This window comes from Akebia trifoliata, chromosome 9, assembly GCF_017979445.1.
Source record: "Akebia trifoliata isolate Shusen 1 chromosome 9, ASM1797944v1, whole genome shotgun sequence".
Lineage (NCBI taxonomy): Eukaryota > Viridiplantae > Streptophyta > Magnoliopsida > Ranunculales > Lardizabalaceae > Akebia > Akebia trifoliata.
Genome location: NC_141383.1, coordinates 22404603 through 22420330, shown reverse-complemented (window position 1 = coordinate 22420330; position 15728 = coordinate 22404603). Strand labels below are relative to the sequence as shown.

The window sequence follows — 15728 nt, the reverse complement described above, 5'->3', positions numbered from 1 at the left end:
AAACCATATTTAAATTTCAAGTTAGGGTAATTTATTTGTATTAATGTAATACAAGAAAGCTAACAAGGAAAGTTAGGGTTAGGGCATAGAGGGGACAACCAATGAAAACAAAAGAGTTAAGTGCCTTATTTTAAACCATATCTAAATTGGATTTATATTTATTTGTATTAGTGTAATAGAGAGAAGTTAATAAGGAAATTTAGGGTAAGATTTAGGGCAGAGAGGGGGCAACCAATGAAAACAAAAGACTTATGTGTCTTATTTTAATTAAGTACAATACCAGGGGTTTCAATGAAATTACCTAAAGCCATGAGAAACCCATCTTTTGGTTATTCAGTGGGACCCAATATAAAATTCTAAGTTTCTAATCAAATTTAAAATTAAAAAAAAATAATAATTAATAATTATTGGAAACTTATGTAAAAAAATGGTAATTTTGGAGAGTTTGACTGATAAAATGGGAGTTTTTGAGTCTTTTAATTTTTGTACCCAAAAGCAAGGAAGGTGGAGAGAATCTAGAAATCCACATTTCTTCTTCTTCTATCTCAAAAAGCAATAAATAAATAAATAAAGGAAAGATTTGCATAGAGTTATGAGAAAAAGCAGAGAACAAAAGGAGACTTGATGTGGGGATGTTGACAAAGTTTATGTCACTGTTCTTGGAAGGTCGTTTGTTTTGTGGGGATTTCTTATCTGGGATCTCTCTCTGGGACTGGCCCATTAGATCAAAATCTACCAAAAAATATTTTTTTTAACACCTGAGATGATGATCTAAGCTCTTTCAATGGTGTTACAGATATATTTTTCTTTGTTGGTGCAATAAGTGGGAGCCCAAGACGCTGAATTTGCATGGAGAGGATTGGGTTTGTGGGATGTTCTCTGGTCGTTGTCAAGATTTTGTTGAATCCATTGCTGGGTTTTGAAGATGGGTGATAAAAATGATGTGGGTCTGAGGTAAATTCTGATTTGAAAAAAAAGGATTTTTTTTTTTTTTTTTGCTCAAGTAATTTTTTGTTTGAATTCTGTGGGTTTTTTGTGATTTGGTTGATGAGGTTCATTTCCTTTGGGGGTTTAGGAGCTGACGGATTATTTTTTTCATCATGATTTGGGTTATTGGATTTATGCAATTTTTTTATTTATATCATCCTTTTTTTTGTTGATGGGTCTGTTGGGTGATTTGGGTGTTGTTTAGGTTTGATAAATTCTCTTTGGTGCAATTTGCATTATTAATTTTTTTAATGGGTGGTTTGTTTTTTGTTTATTTGTTCTATTTTTAGTTGTTGTTCCTTTTTTTCTTCTTCTCAATTTAGATTTTTTTAAAATGTTTTTTTCCCCTTCATGATGATAGGATTTCTTGAAATTATGCTGTATTGTGATTGTAATTGTGATGCTAATAAACTTTTTTCCATCCTTCTCTAGGTAGCTCTGATGATTTATAGAACTGGTATCTGTGAGATACTTAGATGTGAGAGTAAGATTGTTTTCATCAATTCATAATGAGAGATGACATACTGGTTTGAATGATTACCTGTTTATCTTATTGTTGGATATCAAATTCATGCCAAATATTAAGCTATAATAATAATAATAAATAAATCTTGTGGGTTGATTGAATGTGGGGGTCATTTGAGCTATTTCACGGCAAAGTAGCCGAAGTAGGTTTAATGAGTAAAAACTTGCTTTAGAATTTCTTTCTTAAAACAGAAGACATGCTCGTGTTCCGACATTTCACTATTAAATGAAAATGCTGCATCCATTATGTTGTCCTGTTGTGTTCATGTAGCATAGATTAGGTTAGAAGAGTTTCCTTTGGCTATCCATACTACTTAAGTTTTGGAAAGTTATAGATGAACCTTCATGGTCCCATTTATCATAATTTAATGGAATAGTTCCTTACGATGATGTTCCTTTTTTGACCAACTAAAAATGCGGGGATTTTGGTTTTCTGAACGGCATTTATTTTTCTTAAGACCTAATGTACTTCTGGTGCTTATTTACTTGTGTTTGACAGATTTTTTCTGCTCGCTGTTGATATAAATTTTATGCCAATTGCCAAGCCATCTTAGCGTTAGATTATAGATTAAACTACACAGTCATTAGGTCTATAGCTTCGTATCTTTATGTGAACAATAGGCACACAGGCAAGAAGTTCTTCAGTGGAAGTTGTGGTAAGAAAATCTAAAGGAACCATAAAATTTATTGAGTCTGAAGGTTTGAGGTAGTTTTGTGCTGACATCTATTGTACCCGTACAAGATCAAATGTTGGAAATGTGGCATGCACAACTGGATTCCATTCAAAGACTTTGTCAAGCAAATAATTTTGAATTAAATGATTCAGAGTATATGGTGGTGAGCAACATTGGGATGTTTATAACATTGGGTTTGAGAGTCCCAACTGCGGAATATTAATGGGTAGCATTTGGGATACTATCTTTTCGTATCTGCCCTTTAGCAAATCTTCTTCATTGCTCTTTCTTTCTAGATAAATATGTATCAACAGCAACGTATGGGGAATTTGCACTCTACTTTCAGACTTCCTTTACTCTGTTGATCCTCATGTCGCTACCAACAATTAGAGGGGAGTTTCATTCCTAATCATCTGGTTCAAAAAATCTATTACAATTTTTCTATTCTAAGTCTTAGACTCCTGATACCCCACTGATCCCTACGTTTTTGTGACCAAGTAGAGATTTTTATCATTCCACTAGAAGCACTAGATTTGAATTGGTAATAATTGGTTGTCTTTTTCATTGATTGTTATTCCATGCATGACATGCTTCATGCTCCTAATATCGTGAACTTGTTTTTGCATGCAAAGGATATGAACTTGAATATATCAATAGTGGCTGGGAAAGTTGTATGGAAGAAAGAGTTTTTGGGATATACTCATAGTTACAACATTTGCTGGAGTTTCTTGGGATTTAATGAGCCTTTAATGATTACCAATCTTTATATATAGTAAAGTAGGTTGGAGACTCTGACTTGATTAATTCCTTTGGAACTAGAAAGTTTAGAAGATTTGTGGGATTGGAGCCATAGCTTATTTGGTTTGACATATTGCAATGCAACAATTGAGGTAATGTGTTCAAGTCTACCTTATCCATTAAAATAAAAAGATATGCCTTTGTCGCTTGTTCTTTGCCTATTTAACATGCTATTTGAGGTTTTCTGTTATAGCCATTCCGATTTCCTCTAATGAGATCCATTAATGGCTTAAAAAATGGACTTTTCTTTGGATAAATACTCGATTTGGTATTGTTAACTCGTTTACATACAACAATCCAAAATCTCTTCGGCAACCTCAATGAATCGCCTAAGGGAATCATCTTTCAATTGCCCCATTAAACCATTTTTGAGGGAGTCACCTTTGATTAAGAGGAAATGAACCTACATAAATTTAAGGTATTTCAGAGTACATATCTGGCATGTTCAATTACCTAACAAATATATTTTCATCATGTTTAAATCATATACAAGGTGCTTCTTCTAGTTTTTTCTATTTAATAGTGTATCTTTTACATCCTTTACTCGGTTTACAAGGTTAAACACAAAGAGGCATCTCGATCTCCCTTCTTGTTTCTCTACTTCGATAAAGGAAAACCACAATTTCCATCCTTCTCCCTTTGTTGCTAGTTAAATGTTAATGTCCATCATGCTACCAGGTTTCTATTTTTTTTAGTAAATCTGAAAAAATTCAATTACTAATGATAGATTTGCATTAAATTAATATGTTTATGTTTTTGGTAGCTAATGTGTCATTATTGGGTGATTGGCAGAATGGGAACAAAGGTACAGTGTACAAGCTACTCTCCAGAATATTATTCCATGAGGGATCTTAATGAGGATGCTAGTAGTAGTAGCTGGTCTCTATGTTATGAAGATAAATCCTTAAAGAGTGGGCCATACTACAACTGTTTCTTGCGAAGGCCAGCAACAGATGCATATTCAGAGTATGACAAGGAAATGCTGAAGCAAACAATGCTTAAGCAAGAAGCCATGTTCAAGAACCAGGTGCGCATGGCCTCAACTTTCTATGTCAAACTATGAAATCTCATTATAATGCATGTTTGACTAGATTTTGGGACCTTATGATATGATCTGCAGTCATGTCTTGGCAGGATTGTAGCTTTAGACAGAATTAAGTAGTAAAAGAGAGCTGCTAATGACACCCCAACTTTTACTTGTTCACCCCAATTTCTTAAATTATTTATCACACCTTAATTAAAGATTAAAACACACCATTCAAACATTACACAAGTTTGGTTCAAGTTATTATTTCAACATACAAAGCGTTATAACAAATTGAAACAACTTCAACAGTTGTTTACAATTAGGATTATGCCCATATAAAATCCTGAATCTAACAAATAGAAATATAAAATAAAAAATTGAGAGAGAGAGAGTTTCTATTGGCACCCCAACTTTTACATATTCTCAACCATTGACTTTAAATATATAAAAAATCTAATTGGAGTGTAATAAGTAAAAGTTGGGGTGCCAATAGCAGCTCTCCAGGAAAAAGGATTCTTGATGCTGACATCAATCCTTGGGATATGGCGTCGATGATGATAATGATTGTTGTCAAAGCCTTATCCCAAATACTTGTGTTGGTTGGCTCTAAACAAAGTGGAATGGAAGAATAGGATTCTTTTAGCTGACCCCGTATCTTGGGGTCAAGACTTTGTTTTTAGTCTTTGTTGCGCATGAAGAAACCATCTTGGTTGAATTTCCCTTATCACGTATTGGGGTTGATCTTACATTTTTCAAGAATGCATCGATTTATGATTTTATATTTTCTAGTCTGTCAACATCCTTGTTATATTGATGGTAATTATGATATGATATGCTTTTTTTAGAATACTTGTACTTCGAACTCATGTAATTTCATGAGTACTCAATTGAGTTTTAGAATAAACGACCAGGTCAAGCCGAAATGACTTGTTTCCCTTGAGCATCTAATTCGGTTCTTAAACACTTAGAACTTACCTAATTTGTTGTTGTCATGTAGGTCTATGAACTCCACCGTCTTTATAGAATTCAGCGCAACTTGATTGATGAACTTAAAAGGAAAGAACTACACAAATATCCGATACCTGTGACAGCTTCACAATCAAATTCACTTTCATGTCTAACGCCATCTGAAAATGCCCAGAATTTGTGGCAAATCCCAGGCTCGCCCTTGGTGAATTCGGCTTGTAGTAACATGCAATCTCATTTGAATTTCATAAAAGAGAGTAGCATACAAGCCGTTCCAGTTCCAACCCAAAATGGGGGCAGTTTAAAGGATGACAAGTTGTTGGAATCTAAATCCAAGAAGGTTTCAAGAAAAGGGTTTGACCTTCAACTTCCGGCCAGTGAGTACCTCGATTGTGAAGAAGGGGTACTTGGAGAAGAAGAAGAAGCTTTTCAAGCATCTGCGATCAATAGTTATTCTCTAAAGAGAAATTGTGAGGTTGCACCCAAGAGTGATGTAAACCAGCATGGATTGGCCGACTTGAACGAACCTGTCCAAGTTGAGGTGGCAATAGATCCAGCTTCTGTTAGGGAGATTCAAGGGCAAGATTTGCTCGCAAAACCAAATTCATTCTTCCTAGGTTTACCCCGGGAAATTTTCCAAAATACCCAGAAAGGCAGGGATAATGGGGTTCAAGAAAATGTGCTACCTTCAGAGAATGAGAGGAAAAGTCAGGAATGGCCATCATTTAATCTTGAAGCTGGTAAGTGTTCTTTATCCAAGTTGCATCAATTTGAAATGATAACATTTAGATTCATTTGGCCTTTTACAAAGTATAGGAAAATGATACCATTACTCGGCTATCTAATGGATAAGTTGGACGGGCCAATCACATCTCTCCATGTGAAAAAAGGGGGAATGGGGCTGCCCTCTTTCTATGTGGCATGATGCGGTTGAGATGTTCAACATGTTTTTGGAAAGTGTTGGCACCGTATCACTACTCGGTTTTGCTATTTTGTTCTAGAAAATTGGACTTTAAGTTATGGTTGTTGTTCAATTTTATTTTTTCTTTACATATTCAAATTTTAAAAACTAAAGAAAGAAATAAGGAATAAAATAAAAGAAGATGAAAAGTAGAATCAGGAATACCAAAATTCAAACTTTGAAAAACGGGTCTTTTTGTTCCCAAAGAACGAGGGGAATAAGGATTTATCGTGAAGATTGTGAAATTAATCTGAGTAGTGAGTCTTAAAAAAAAATCATTTAAGGAAAATTTTCATGAACTCTGTATCATGTGCGATGAAATTGCTGATGATTTCATGTGGCCATTGCCTCTCTTTACAGGACAAAGTAGAAGCAACTTGAATTCTTCTTCTCAAGGTTTCTATCCAGAGAAATCGCCCACACAATCGGAATCAATACAGGCTGAACTTAAGACAACTCATGAACTACCCTCGTTTCTTCTGTCTAATCATAGTAAGAGAGAACCATGGAGAGAAAAAGTGTTTTGTGGCGTAGAAATCTCTGAAAGATGTCAAAATCTCTCCAACAATAACTATTTGGGTCCCTTTGCGCTGCCCCATTTATCAAGTGCATGTCCAAGTGTTCCCAAATCTGATGCAATTTCCGGATCTTCATCCATTTCATTTTGGTTAAATCCGACAAATAACTTGAGCCAGAACCCATTATCAGCTCAAGCGCGCTCTTGCTTTAACACTAGTTCCAAGTTGTCAGTCCAAAGCCCTAGGCCTATTGGAGACAGGTGGCATCTTAGTAGCAATTCGGCATCAAACTCAAGTTTTGGAAGTGAAGTATCATATCGAAATGGCTTTTGTCATTGGTCCAATGCAGAGTCCACTGCATCAAATGTTCGCTTCCCTTCAATTGGGTTTGATTACCTTAACGGCAGTGTTGAACACTTAGAAAATGATGGCCCCACAAAGTATTTTAGGGGTTCAAACCAAATGGAATTGGATCTCTTACAGTGTTATTCGCAGAAAAAGGTTTCGACTTTGAGTTCTATTCAGGATTTTCCGTCAGTTTCAAGTGCCCATGTTGCTGAACCTCAAAGGATTGAAGTGGGTGATTGTTGGAGTAATAAAAAGACTCTTGGGTTTACCATTTTAGACAAGCCTCATATTTCCAAGGACCAATCTTCTTTTAGTCCCTCCTCGAAGTCTCTTCAGTACCCTTATGAAGTAGAAGAGATTCAAAATCGTGGGAAAGTTGGAATATTGAATATTGATTTATCTCGTGATCCTGCATTACCTGATTTAGATGGGCAGCTCTTGTCAAAGAATCTGATTACAGACAAGGGACCTGATAAGGACCGTTCAGGTTCTCTGTGTCACATTAATTTGAATTCGTGTACAAATGAGATAGATTTGGAGGTCCCGGTAGCTCCTTCTGCCATGGAGGGTATTGTTCGAATGGGAGATTCTTCAGGAAACCAACTTGAGACACCCGATGAACTTGTCAAAGTCGCTGCGGAGGCCATAGTCACAATATCATCATCACGTGTTCATAATGATTCGGACAATGCCATTTGTCACCCATTGGAAGCATCTACGGACTCCCTACATTGGTTTGCGGAGATGGTTACTTCAAACATCGCTGATCCCAAGAGTGAGGTGGGGAAGGACAGAAGTGATCATGATGAGTTCTCCGATGGGATTGATTGCTTTGAGTCCATGACACTTAAGTTGACCGAGAGCAAGGTGGATGAATGTTATTATAAGCCTTGGGTGCCCGAGAATCAAAAGGTGGAAGAAATGGGTGCGGCTTTATTGTTGACTCGGCGTCGAAGGGGCCAAGCAAGGAGGGGTAGGCAACGGAAGGATTTCCAAAGGGATGTACTTCCGGGTCTTGTTTCTTTGTCGAGACATGAGGTGACAGAAGACCTACAGATGCTTGGAGGGCTTATGAGAGCTATGGGTCATCCTTGGCAAACCAGGTTAGCGAGAAGGAACACGACAAGAGCAAAGAGGCTCTCACAGGGCCCTGACCACTCCATTGTGGCAGCGAGCACTGTATGCTCACCGCCGAGGCAGCAACCTACTAATGGGGAAGTGGGACTTGAGGAGAGAAGCTTGAAAGGGTGGGGGAAGACTACTAGACGGCCCCGACGGCAGAGATTCCCAGTTGGTACTCCTATTTCTTTAACCCAAGCATAGAGAGAGAGAGAGAGAGAGAGAGGCCTTGGTTTATGATTTGTGTACTTAAGACTGAAATGGGGATTGCCTTTGTACATTTCTTAGCCCAAAGTTTGGGTTCCATTGATGTTGAGTCTTGAGTTAACTTCTTGTATAATTCATTTAAGTAATGTTGGATTAATTCTTCTGTGAGAGAGATTTTCAACTATGAATGTGACAAGCTGGAAATTGAAGGAGTGGGTATTGGGTTATGAGCATGATCTTTTCATTCTCATATATACATGTCCATAGTTATTAGAAGTGCTTTTGGAGAGTGCTTCTCGTCCTCAAAAATGTTCTTGGAGTTCAAAATAATGTTTGGTAAAGATCTGAGAAGTGCTTCCTCCCTCGATGGGAAGTCGTAAAAAGACAGAAGCGAGCAGTAGCTCAGACTCGCCCCCCAGCGTTCATGTTTATTCTAAAACTTGGAACAGAAATGCATCTATTACCAAACACCCCTAAAATAGAAATGACATTGGATGTCATAGTACATAACATCAAAATGGGTGTACAAAATAAGTGTTCCACAGTAACTTCTTTAAATATTGTAGATTACACCTTTCCCATGCAAAGCTGGCCATTCCTTAGTTTTGCAACATCGACACTAGATGTTACATTGTGACATCTAAGTTTTGGAATTTTCTTGCAAAGTGGATCCCAACTCCAAGCTATACTAGTATAATACTACTAATAGTATAGAAGATACTTGCACGTCCTTTTCTAGCTCTTGTACTGAGGATAAGATTCCATTTACATCCCCTACACCTTTTTGGGTTACTGATTGTCCCTTTGTTACTTCTTAGGGTCCCAGTCTTTTCTTCTTCTTCCTTTTTTAAGGTTTTCTGAACTACCCTTTGAGTTTTGGTGAAAATTAGAGATACCCCTTAATATTTTGAAATTAGAGATACCCCTTTGAGTTATTATAAAAACACCCAACGAATTAATAAGAGTAACCCACACTAGCCAAATTATTTTGTCTTATATGAGTTAAAAGTCTCGGAATAGCTGATTTTTTATGAGGATGATCTTTATGATGAGGAGATCATAATCACCAAAAATCAGCCCATTTTAAAATTTCTAACCCCATTAAAACAAGTTCAAGTATCATAAATCGTCCATTTTTTTTGTAAATCAATTTTAATGGGGTTAGAAATTTGAAATGGGCTGATTTTTTGTGAGGATGATCTCCTCATCATAAAGATCATCCTCACCAAAAGTCATCTCATTCCAAAACTTTTAACCCATATAAGATAAAACAATTTGGCTATGGTCTAGGTTGCCCTTATTAATTCGTGCAATGCTTTTATGATTACCCTAAACCCTTAGGACTCCATTTTTTGGTATCTTTTTTCTGTACCCAAAAGTCAAAAGCAGTTATTTTCCCAGTCACCCTTTCCATGTCAAAGGGCAACTCTTGCGACTTTGATGACTCCATTGAATTCGATGATCAGAGAGAGAGAAGAAAGAGAAAAATTGGCGAAGAAGAAGAAGAGAGAGAGAGAGAGAGAATGGTTGGTTGGCGTGTTGATTCATCGGAGAAGACATAGAGGTTACGGAGAAGGGGTTCTTTTAATTTATTTTTATTTTTATTTTTTGAAATTGGCTCATCCTAAGAATTTAGTAGCGTGTCAATATAACTTCCCATTATCAAAACAATAGGCGTCTGTTTGGATTGAAGACCTAAACATTTCTATTCAAAATTGAGTTTTGTCGCAAGATTCTCACTTCGAGACCTCATTGACCATGATTTTGCTACTTGTCCTACATACAAAATTTGAACAATACTGACTCTCAGTATCAAACATGATTTTAATCTCGTCTAAGACCGAGACAACTCATTTGATTCATCTCGATATCGTCTACCAACGAGACAGATTGACAAGTTGTCTCAAACCTGATGTTTTTCACAAAAGTCAATCGATTGCGTCATTATTGAACAAGACGACTCAAATAAATGGTACGCTCGTCCGAGACAAGACATTAAAACGAGTTTTAAAATCATGTTACTAAAGCACACTAATTCAAACTAATACACCAAAATGATTGACCTAGATGCTAGTGATACATGAAAAGTTAAGCCCATATCTCTTTGTGTTGATAACAAGGGATCAATTGGTTTTAATAGGAGGTTGGAGACAAGGGTATTTTGATCATTTTGAAATATTTTCCCAAGTCAAGGGACATGTCTATCAAGTTCAAATATCAGGGGGTATCTCTAATCTTCACCAAAATCCTGAGGGCTACCTCAAAAAAAATCCTTTTTTCTATATTCTAAAGGTCTCAGTCTCTCAACTTTCAGCCACACAATCTCACTATTATGGTCAAACATTTGCTCTCACAAAAAATTGGTGGTACTTCAAACCCTATTAAAATGAATTAGAAGATGAAATATTCTTGAAGGTTAAATTGGCTGCCAAGGTTTCCAGGTTTTTTAACTACACTTGGCACAATCTTATTGGCAACATAGTGATTGGTGTGGCATTAGTAAAAGTTGGTGTGGCAATAGCAACTCTCAAACAATATTATCAAGTCTTTTCGGTAACTTTTGCTTCCACGGCTGATAATACGACAAATTTTGGATCTTTTATACTTTTTTTTTTTCAGAAAATTAATCTAACCTGAAAAAAATCATTTACTTTTCAACCCTACAAAAATAACTCATGATTTTAAGAAGAAATAATTATAATAAAAAGATGAATAAAATTTCTAAAACATTTATCAAAATTTTCAAAAATATTGAAAGTGTTACATGTATTTACAAAGTTATCACGTAATGTTGACAAATCATTCTCTAAGTGTCAATCCTGGAGATAGTTCTATCAACACTAAATACTACTTTCTTAATAAACAAAAATGCTTGTAATTATGTTGAATTTTTTCCAAATAATAATAATTACATAATTTTCAACCATCAAAATGGGTCAGACGCCCAATGGAAAAAAAAGGAAAAAAAAAAGTTTTAAAAAAAAAAAAAAAATGGTTCAACAATTTCAGTCATTAATGGAGTAGGGATAGAAGTTACATGATATTATTACCTTTGTAGACATCATCCCGTATTTATCAAAAGAATCTATCACCATCCTACACTAATAATTTCAATAATATTATCCTTCAAAGAACTAATTATGTGACTGAAAACATTATATAATACAAATTTGTAGGGCCACAGCCACCGCGACTGAGGCATAGAATTCTAGTGTGAATAAAAACACAAATCAAAATAAAGAGAATAGAACATGGTTCGGCAGATTGCCTACGTACGTCGACGGGCAATGATGAGATCCGTTCATTATGTATCTCTGTGAAAAATAGGGTTACAATCTCTCAATGTCACTTCTTTAACTAAAATTGAGATCCCTCATAGAAACCCAAAAATCTCCTGACGGGATCGCTCTTGGTTTACCGTCTATTCTACCCATATGATATCACTAATCTATGGTAGACCCCACTCTTTTGTCTCAAGATTTATACCTTATAAACAACGTATCTCGATGATGATTGTCCATCCTCCTTTGTCTTATGTTCTTCCCCTTCCCAAGAATACCTTCAGTTTTATTGTCTTTTCTCTTCTACCCCTTTTCGAAAACACCCCGCACAATTTTCTATATTAATTTCCTCTTTTTCAATAGTACCCTTTCAAATTTATTATTTTTCTGCTTTCACACCCTGAACCCCAAAGAGGATGTCCACGCTAGGCACATCCAAACTCTAGTAGAATATTAGGCACAAACATAATAATAAGAGACATAATTCAAGAGACCCAATTGACATACAACAAATCAGACGGCCATTACTTTGTCTATGATGCACTCAAGACTTTTGTTACCAATAATCTCGACAAGAGCAACTCCCATTCACAAAATGATGGAATCGATTCAAATCTCTCATGATAATCTCCCTACTTGTGATCTTCGAAATAACTTTTGTGAAAGTATGACAGTCGATACAAACACGAAGATTCTTTGAGATTCGAAGTGTTGTCCCAGGACTAGTACTCATAATTCCAAAAGCAATGGCGAGTTTCTCGCTGTGACTCTGAACATTTTCATCCTTGGGAGAATATTTTTCCGACATATAACCATGTTCATGTGCCAAACATTTGAGATCTTTCAAAAATCTGTAAATTTCCTTCGTTTGAGGATGGGAAGAATCTCCAGCGACAAATCTATAGATCCTTCGTTCTACCTCAATAGTGCTATATCCAGGGGACTTCCTTAGACCTATATCATTCATCATTGATCTCACATTTCTGAATTCATCCCAGTTTCCTCCCTCAGCATAAATATTAGATAGTAATATATAATACCCTGAGTTATCCGGTTTGAGATCTAAAATGTTTCTTTGAATGCTTTCGATCGTGTCCAGCCTACGGTGGATACGACATCCATTAAGAAAAGCACCCCAAATGCTTGCACTTGGAGGGATTGGCATAGATTTTATGAACCCAAATGCACCATCGAGATCACCAGCTCGACTTAGAATGTCGACCATACAAACAAAATGTTCTAACTTGGGCTTGATGCCGAAGTCCTTCATCAAGTTAAAATAGAATTTCCCTTCCACCACATAACCTGCATGAGCACACGCAGATAAAATACTCATGAAGGTTACCTCATTCGGCATTATGCCTGAACCTACCATCTGAGAGAAGAGTGAGATTGCAACATCGATGCAGCCATGCGTCCCATAGCCGGCTATGATGACACTCCAAGCTATAACACTCCTTTCTAACATGTTATCGAAGACTCTTTGAACCATTCGAAGGTCTCCACACTTCGCATACATGTCGGTGAGAGCTGTATCGACATACGGATCCTTCTCTAGACCATAAATTATGAACTTATGGTGAAACCATTTCCCCTTCTCTAAATAACCCAAATGAGAGCAAGCTTGAATTGCACTTAAGAAGGTCACATTGTCCATCTCAAGACATTTGGAGTGCATTTGATCTAAAAGATTGATTGCTTCTACCGAATTACCATTCTGAGTGAACCCACCAATCATGGAATTCCATGTTATAATGCTTCTCCCTTGCATCTTTTTGAATATCTTGTACGCGGTATCAACAAATCCGCATTTAGAATACATGTCTATGAGCGAATTCTGAACAAATTCACTAGCTTCTAAGCCTGTTTTGACAATGTGACCATGGATCTGAGTCCCCAGTTGACAAGAAGCAATGTTTCCACACGATGAGAGAGAACTCGCCAAGGTGAATGAATCGGGTAACAGTCCTTTTATTCGAAGTTCAACAAAAAGTCTCAATGCCTCATCTGGCAACCCATTCTGAGCATAAACCGTTATAAGTGAATTCCACAACACAATATGTTTATTTTGGATGGAATCGAACACCTTTCGACAATCTCTAAGTTTCCCACAATTGGCATACATGTTTATTAATACTGGTCCAATGAAATCGAAATCTGGGTCTGTATCTCGTTTAATAACAAACCCATACACCGATTTTCCTTGCCTAAGCAATCCCAATTGAGAACAAGAGAACAAAACACTCGACATGGTTACTGAATTGGGTTCTACTTCACAATCTTGCATCTCAACATAAATGTCTAATGCTTCTTGAAAGTGACCCCTTTGATTGTAACAAGAAATCATCGTAGTCCATGAAGAAGTACTCTTGCAAGACGCCTTCCGAAACAATCTCTCTGCACTATCCAAGTTACCACATTTACTATACATAACAATAATAGAATTCTCCAATGACCCATTATTCTCAATCTCTCTTCTAACGATATAACCATGAACCGATTTTGATAGTTTACGACAACCCAAGTCAGCACAAGCTTCTGTTACACTAAGCATTGTCACGGAATCGGTTTCAACGCCTTGAGAAACCATTCGACGAAACATCTCCAACCCTTCATGGGCTTTTTCATTATGGACATAAGATGAGATCATTGAACTCCAAGAAACCACATCTCTCATCGACATTCCATCAAATATCCTACGAGCGGCATCTAAGCTACCTCTCTCTCCATACATGCAAAGCAATGTAGTCTCAATAACCTCATCAGACTCAAACCCAATCTTAATTATCCTTCCATGGATCTTTCCACCAATACCCATAGCACCTAGACCTGAACAAGCTCTAAGAAGAGAAGGAAATATGAAACTACACATATGGGATTTCTCCTTATATAGCATTTCATGATAGATTGAGATGGCTTCTTTGAAGAAAAGATTCCAAACATAACACTTGATTAGTACACCCCACATGAAAGAATCTGGAGTTGGGAAGGTATCAAAGACTAGTCTAGAAGATTCAAGGTTACCCATCTTGGCATAAGATTCAATTATCTTGGTGGAAGCAAGAGTATCTCTATGGAGCCCAGATATGAAGAGATGGGCATGAAGTTGTGAGAGTGTTCTTGGGGTTGTGCAGGATCTGAAGAGGGGCATGTAAAGTGTCATATTTTTTTTTTTTTTTTGTGTTTAGTACCTATAGTTCTTTATTTTCGGTTTTTGAATTTGAGGGAACTTTGGGTCTGAGCCGAGTATGAATCTCGTTCTTTCTGTTACTAAATTGATCTGAGCTAAGTGAGTTTTTCTTACTTTCAGTTTTTCCCTTCTTAGCCTGGTTGGTCTATATAAGAAAAAGTTGGTGTGGCAATAATTTCTTTTTCTTTTTTTAAATATATTTTTATAAACGCGACAATGTTTATCTTGAAATAACAGTTACAACTTTTTTCTTTTTTGATAAGTATAATATATTAAAAAAAAGGGAAAAAAAGATAGAAGGAGGCCAAGAAACCTCACAAAGAGCAACGAAAAAAAGTAAATTATAACATCAGTAATTACATAAAGAGTTTGATTTAAAAATAAAATCATCAAAAGTAATCCTCACGAATTCTATGTTCTAATTGGACCAAAAGTATAAAAGTCTCAACATCTTCAAGAAACCAACATAAGGGCTACTAGTCTTCTTATTGTTGAACACCCTATTATTTCTTTCGTTCCAAACCCCTCAAGCAATTTTCGCTGGAAGCATATCCCATAAGAACTGTTCTCTGATGCGGAAGCATTACTAGTCCATTCTTCTAACAACGAAGAGAACTTATGAGGAAAGACCCAATTAATACAGAAAAGCCCAAAGAAGGTTGACCAAATATTTAAGAGTTACAACTTACAAGCACTAACATGTAGGCAATGGGTCGGGTCAGGTCGGATCGCGTAATGTAGAGGTAAGGGTATTCTAAAATTTATCCAATCCAAACCCGATCCATTTAATAATCGTGTAAAAAATTTAAACCCAAAACATTTATTAAAAATGTAACCTAACCCAACCTTTATAACCCATTCTGCAAAATTCTGATCTCAAATGGAAAAAAATAAATTCCATTTCTACTTTAAAAAAAAAAAAAAAAATCAATGTTCTTGGAATTTTGTCCTACATTCTTGTGGTGCCAGATTATATTTTTGGATACCACAAAATAATGCAAACTTTCCTTACTAACTTAGAACGCAAATTAAATCTAATCCTTAATCATTTGAAAAATATCTTAAAGCATATTCTATAATTTAAAAAAAAAAATTGTATTAATTTTTTTAAATAAAAAATAGATAAT

At 36.1% G+C, this 15728-nt stretch overlaps 2 protein-coding genes across 4 annotated transcripts; one reads left to right on the top strand and one right to left on the bottom strand.

Annotated features, from left to right (window-relative positions):
* Positions 1-518: 518 nt before the first annotated feature.
* Positions 519-8298, top strand: LOC147394715 (uncharacterized). Of its 3 annotated transcripts, none has more exons than XM_086454646.1 (4): positions 519-954; positions 3777-4011; positions 5009-5717; positions 6299-8298. In XM_086454646.1, the coding sequence occupies exons 1-4, from the start codon at positions 926-928 to the stop codon at positions 8125-8127; spliced, it is 2802 nt and encodes a 933-aa protein (XP_086310772.1). In that variant the 5' UTR covers positions 519-925; the 3' UTR covers positions 8128-8298. The 3 variants fall into 3 exon arrangements, with proteins under 3 accessions (XP_086310772.1, XP_086310774.1, XP_086310773.1); XM_086454648.1 differs by lacking the exon at positions 519-954 and adding an exon at positions 2085-2963; XM_086454647.1 differs by lacking the exon at positions 519-954 and adding an exon at positions 3044-3402.
* A 2935-nt stretch (positions 8299-11233) lies between these two features.
* On the bottom strand, positions 11234-15095 carry LOC147394714 (Tetratricopeptide repeat (TPR)-like superfamily protein). The gene has a single exon (XM_086454886.1). The coding sequence runs from the start codon at positions 14572-14574 to the stop codon at positions 11968-11970; it is 2607 nt and encodes an 868-aa protein (XP_086311012.1). The 5' UTR covers positions 14575-15095; the 3' UTR covers positions 11234-11967.
* Between the last annotated feature and the right edge of the window lie 633 nt (positions 15096-15728).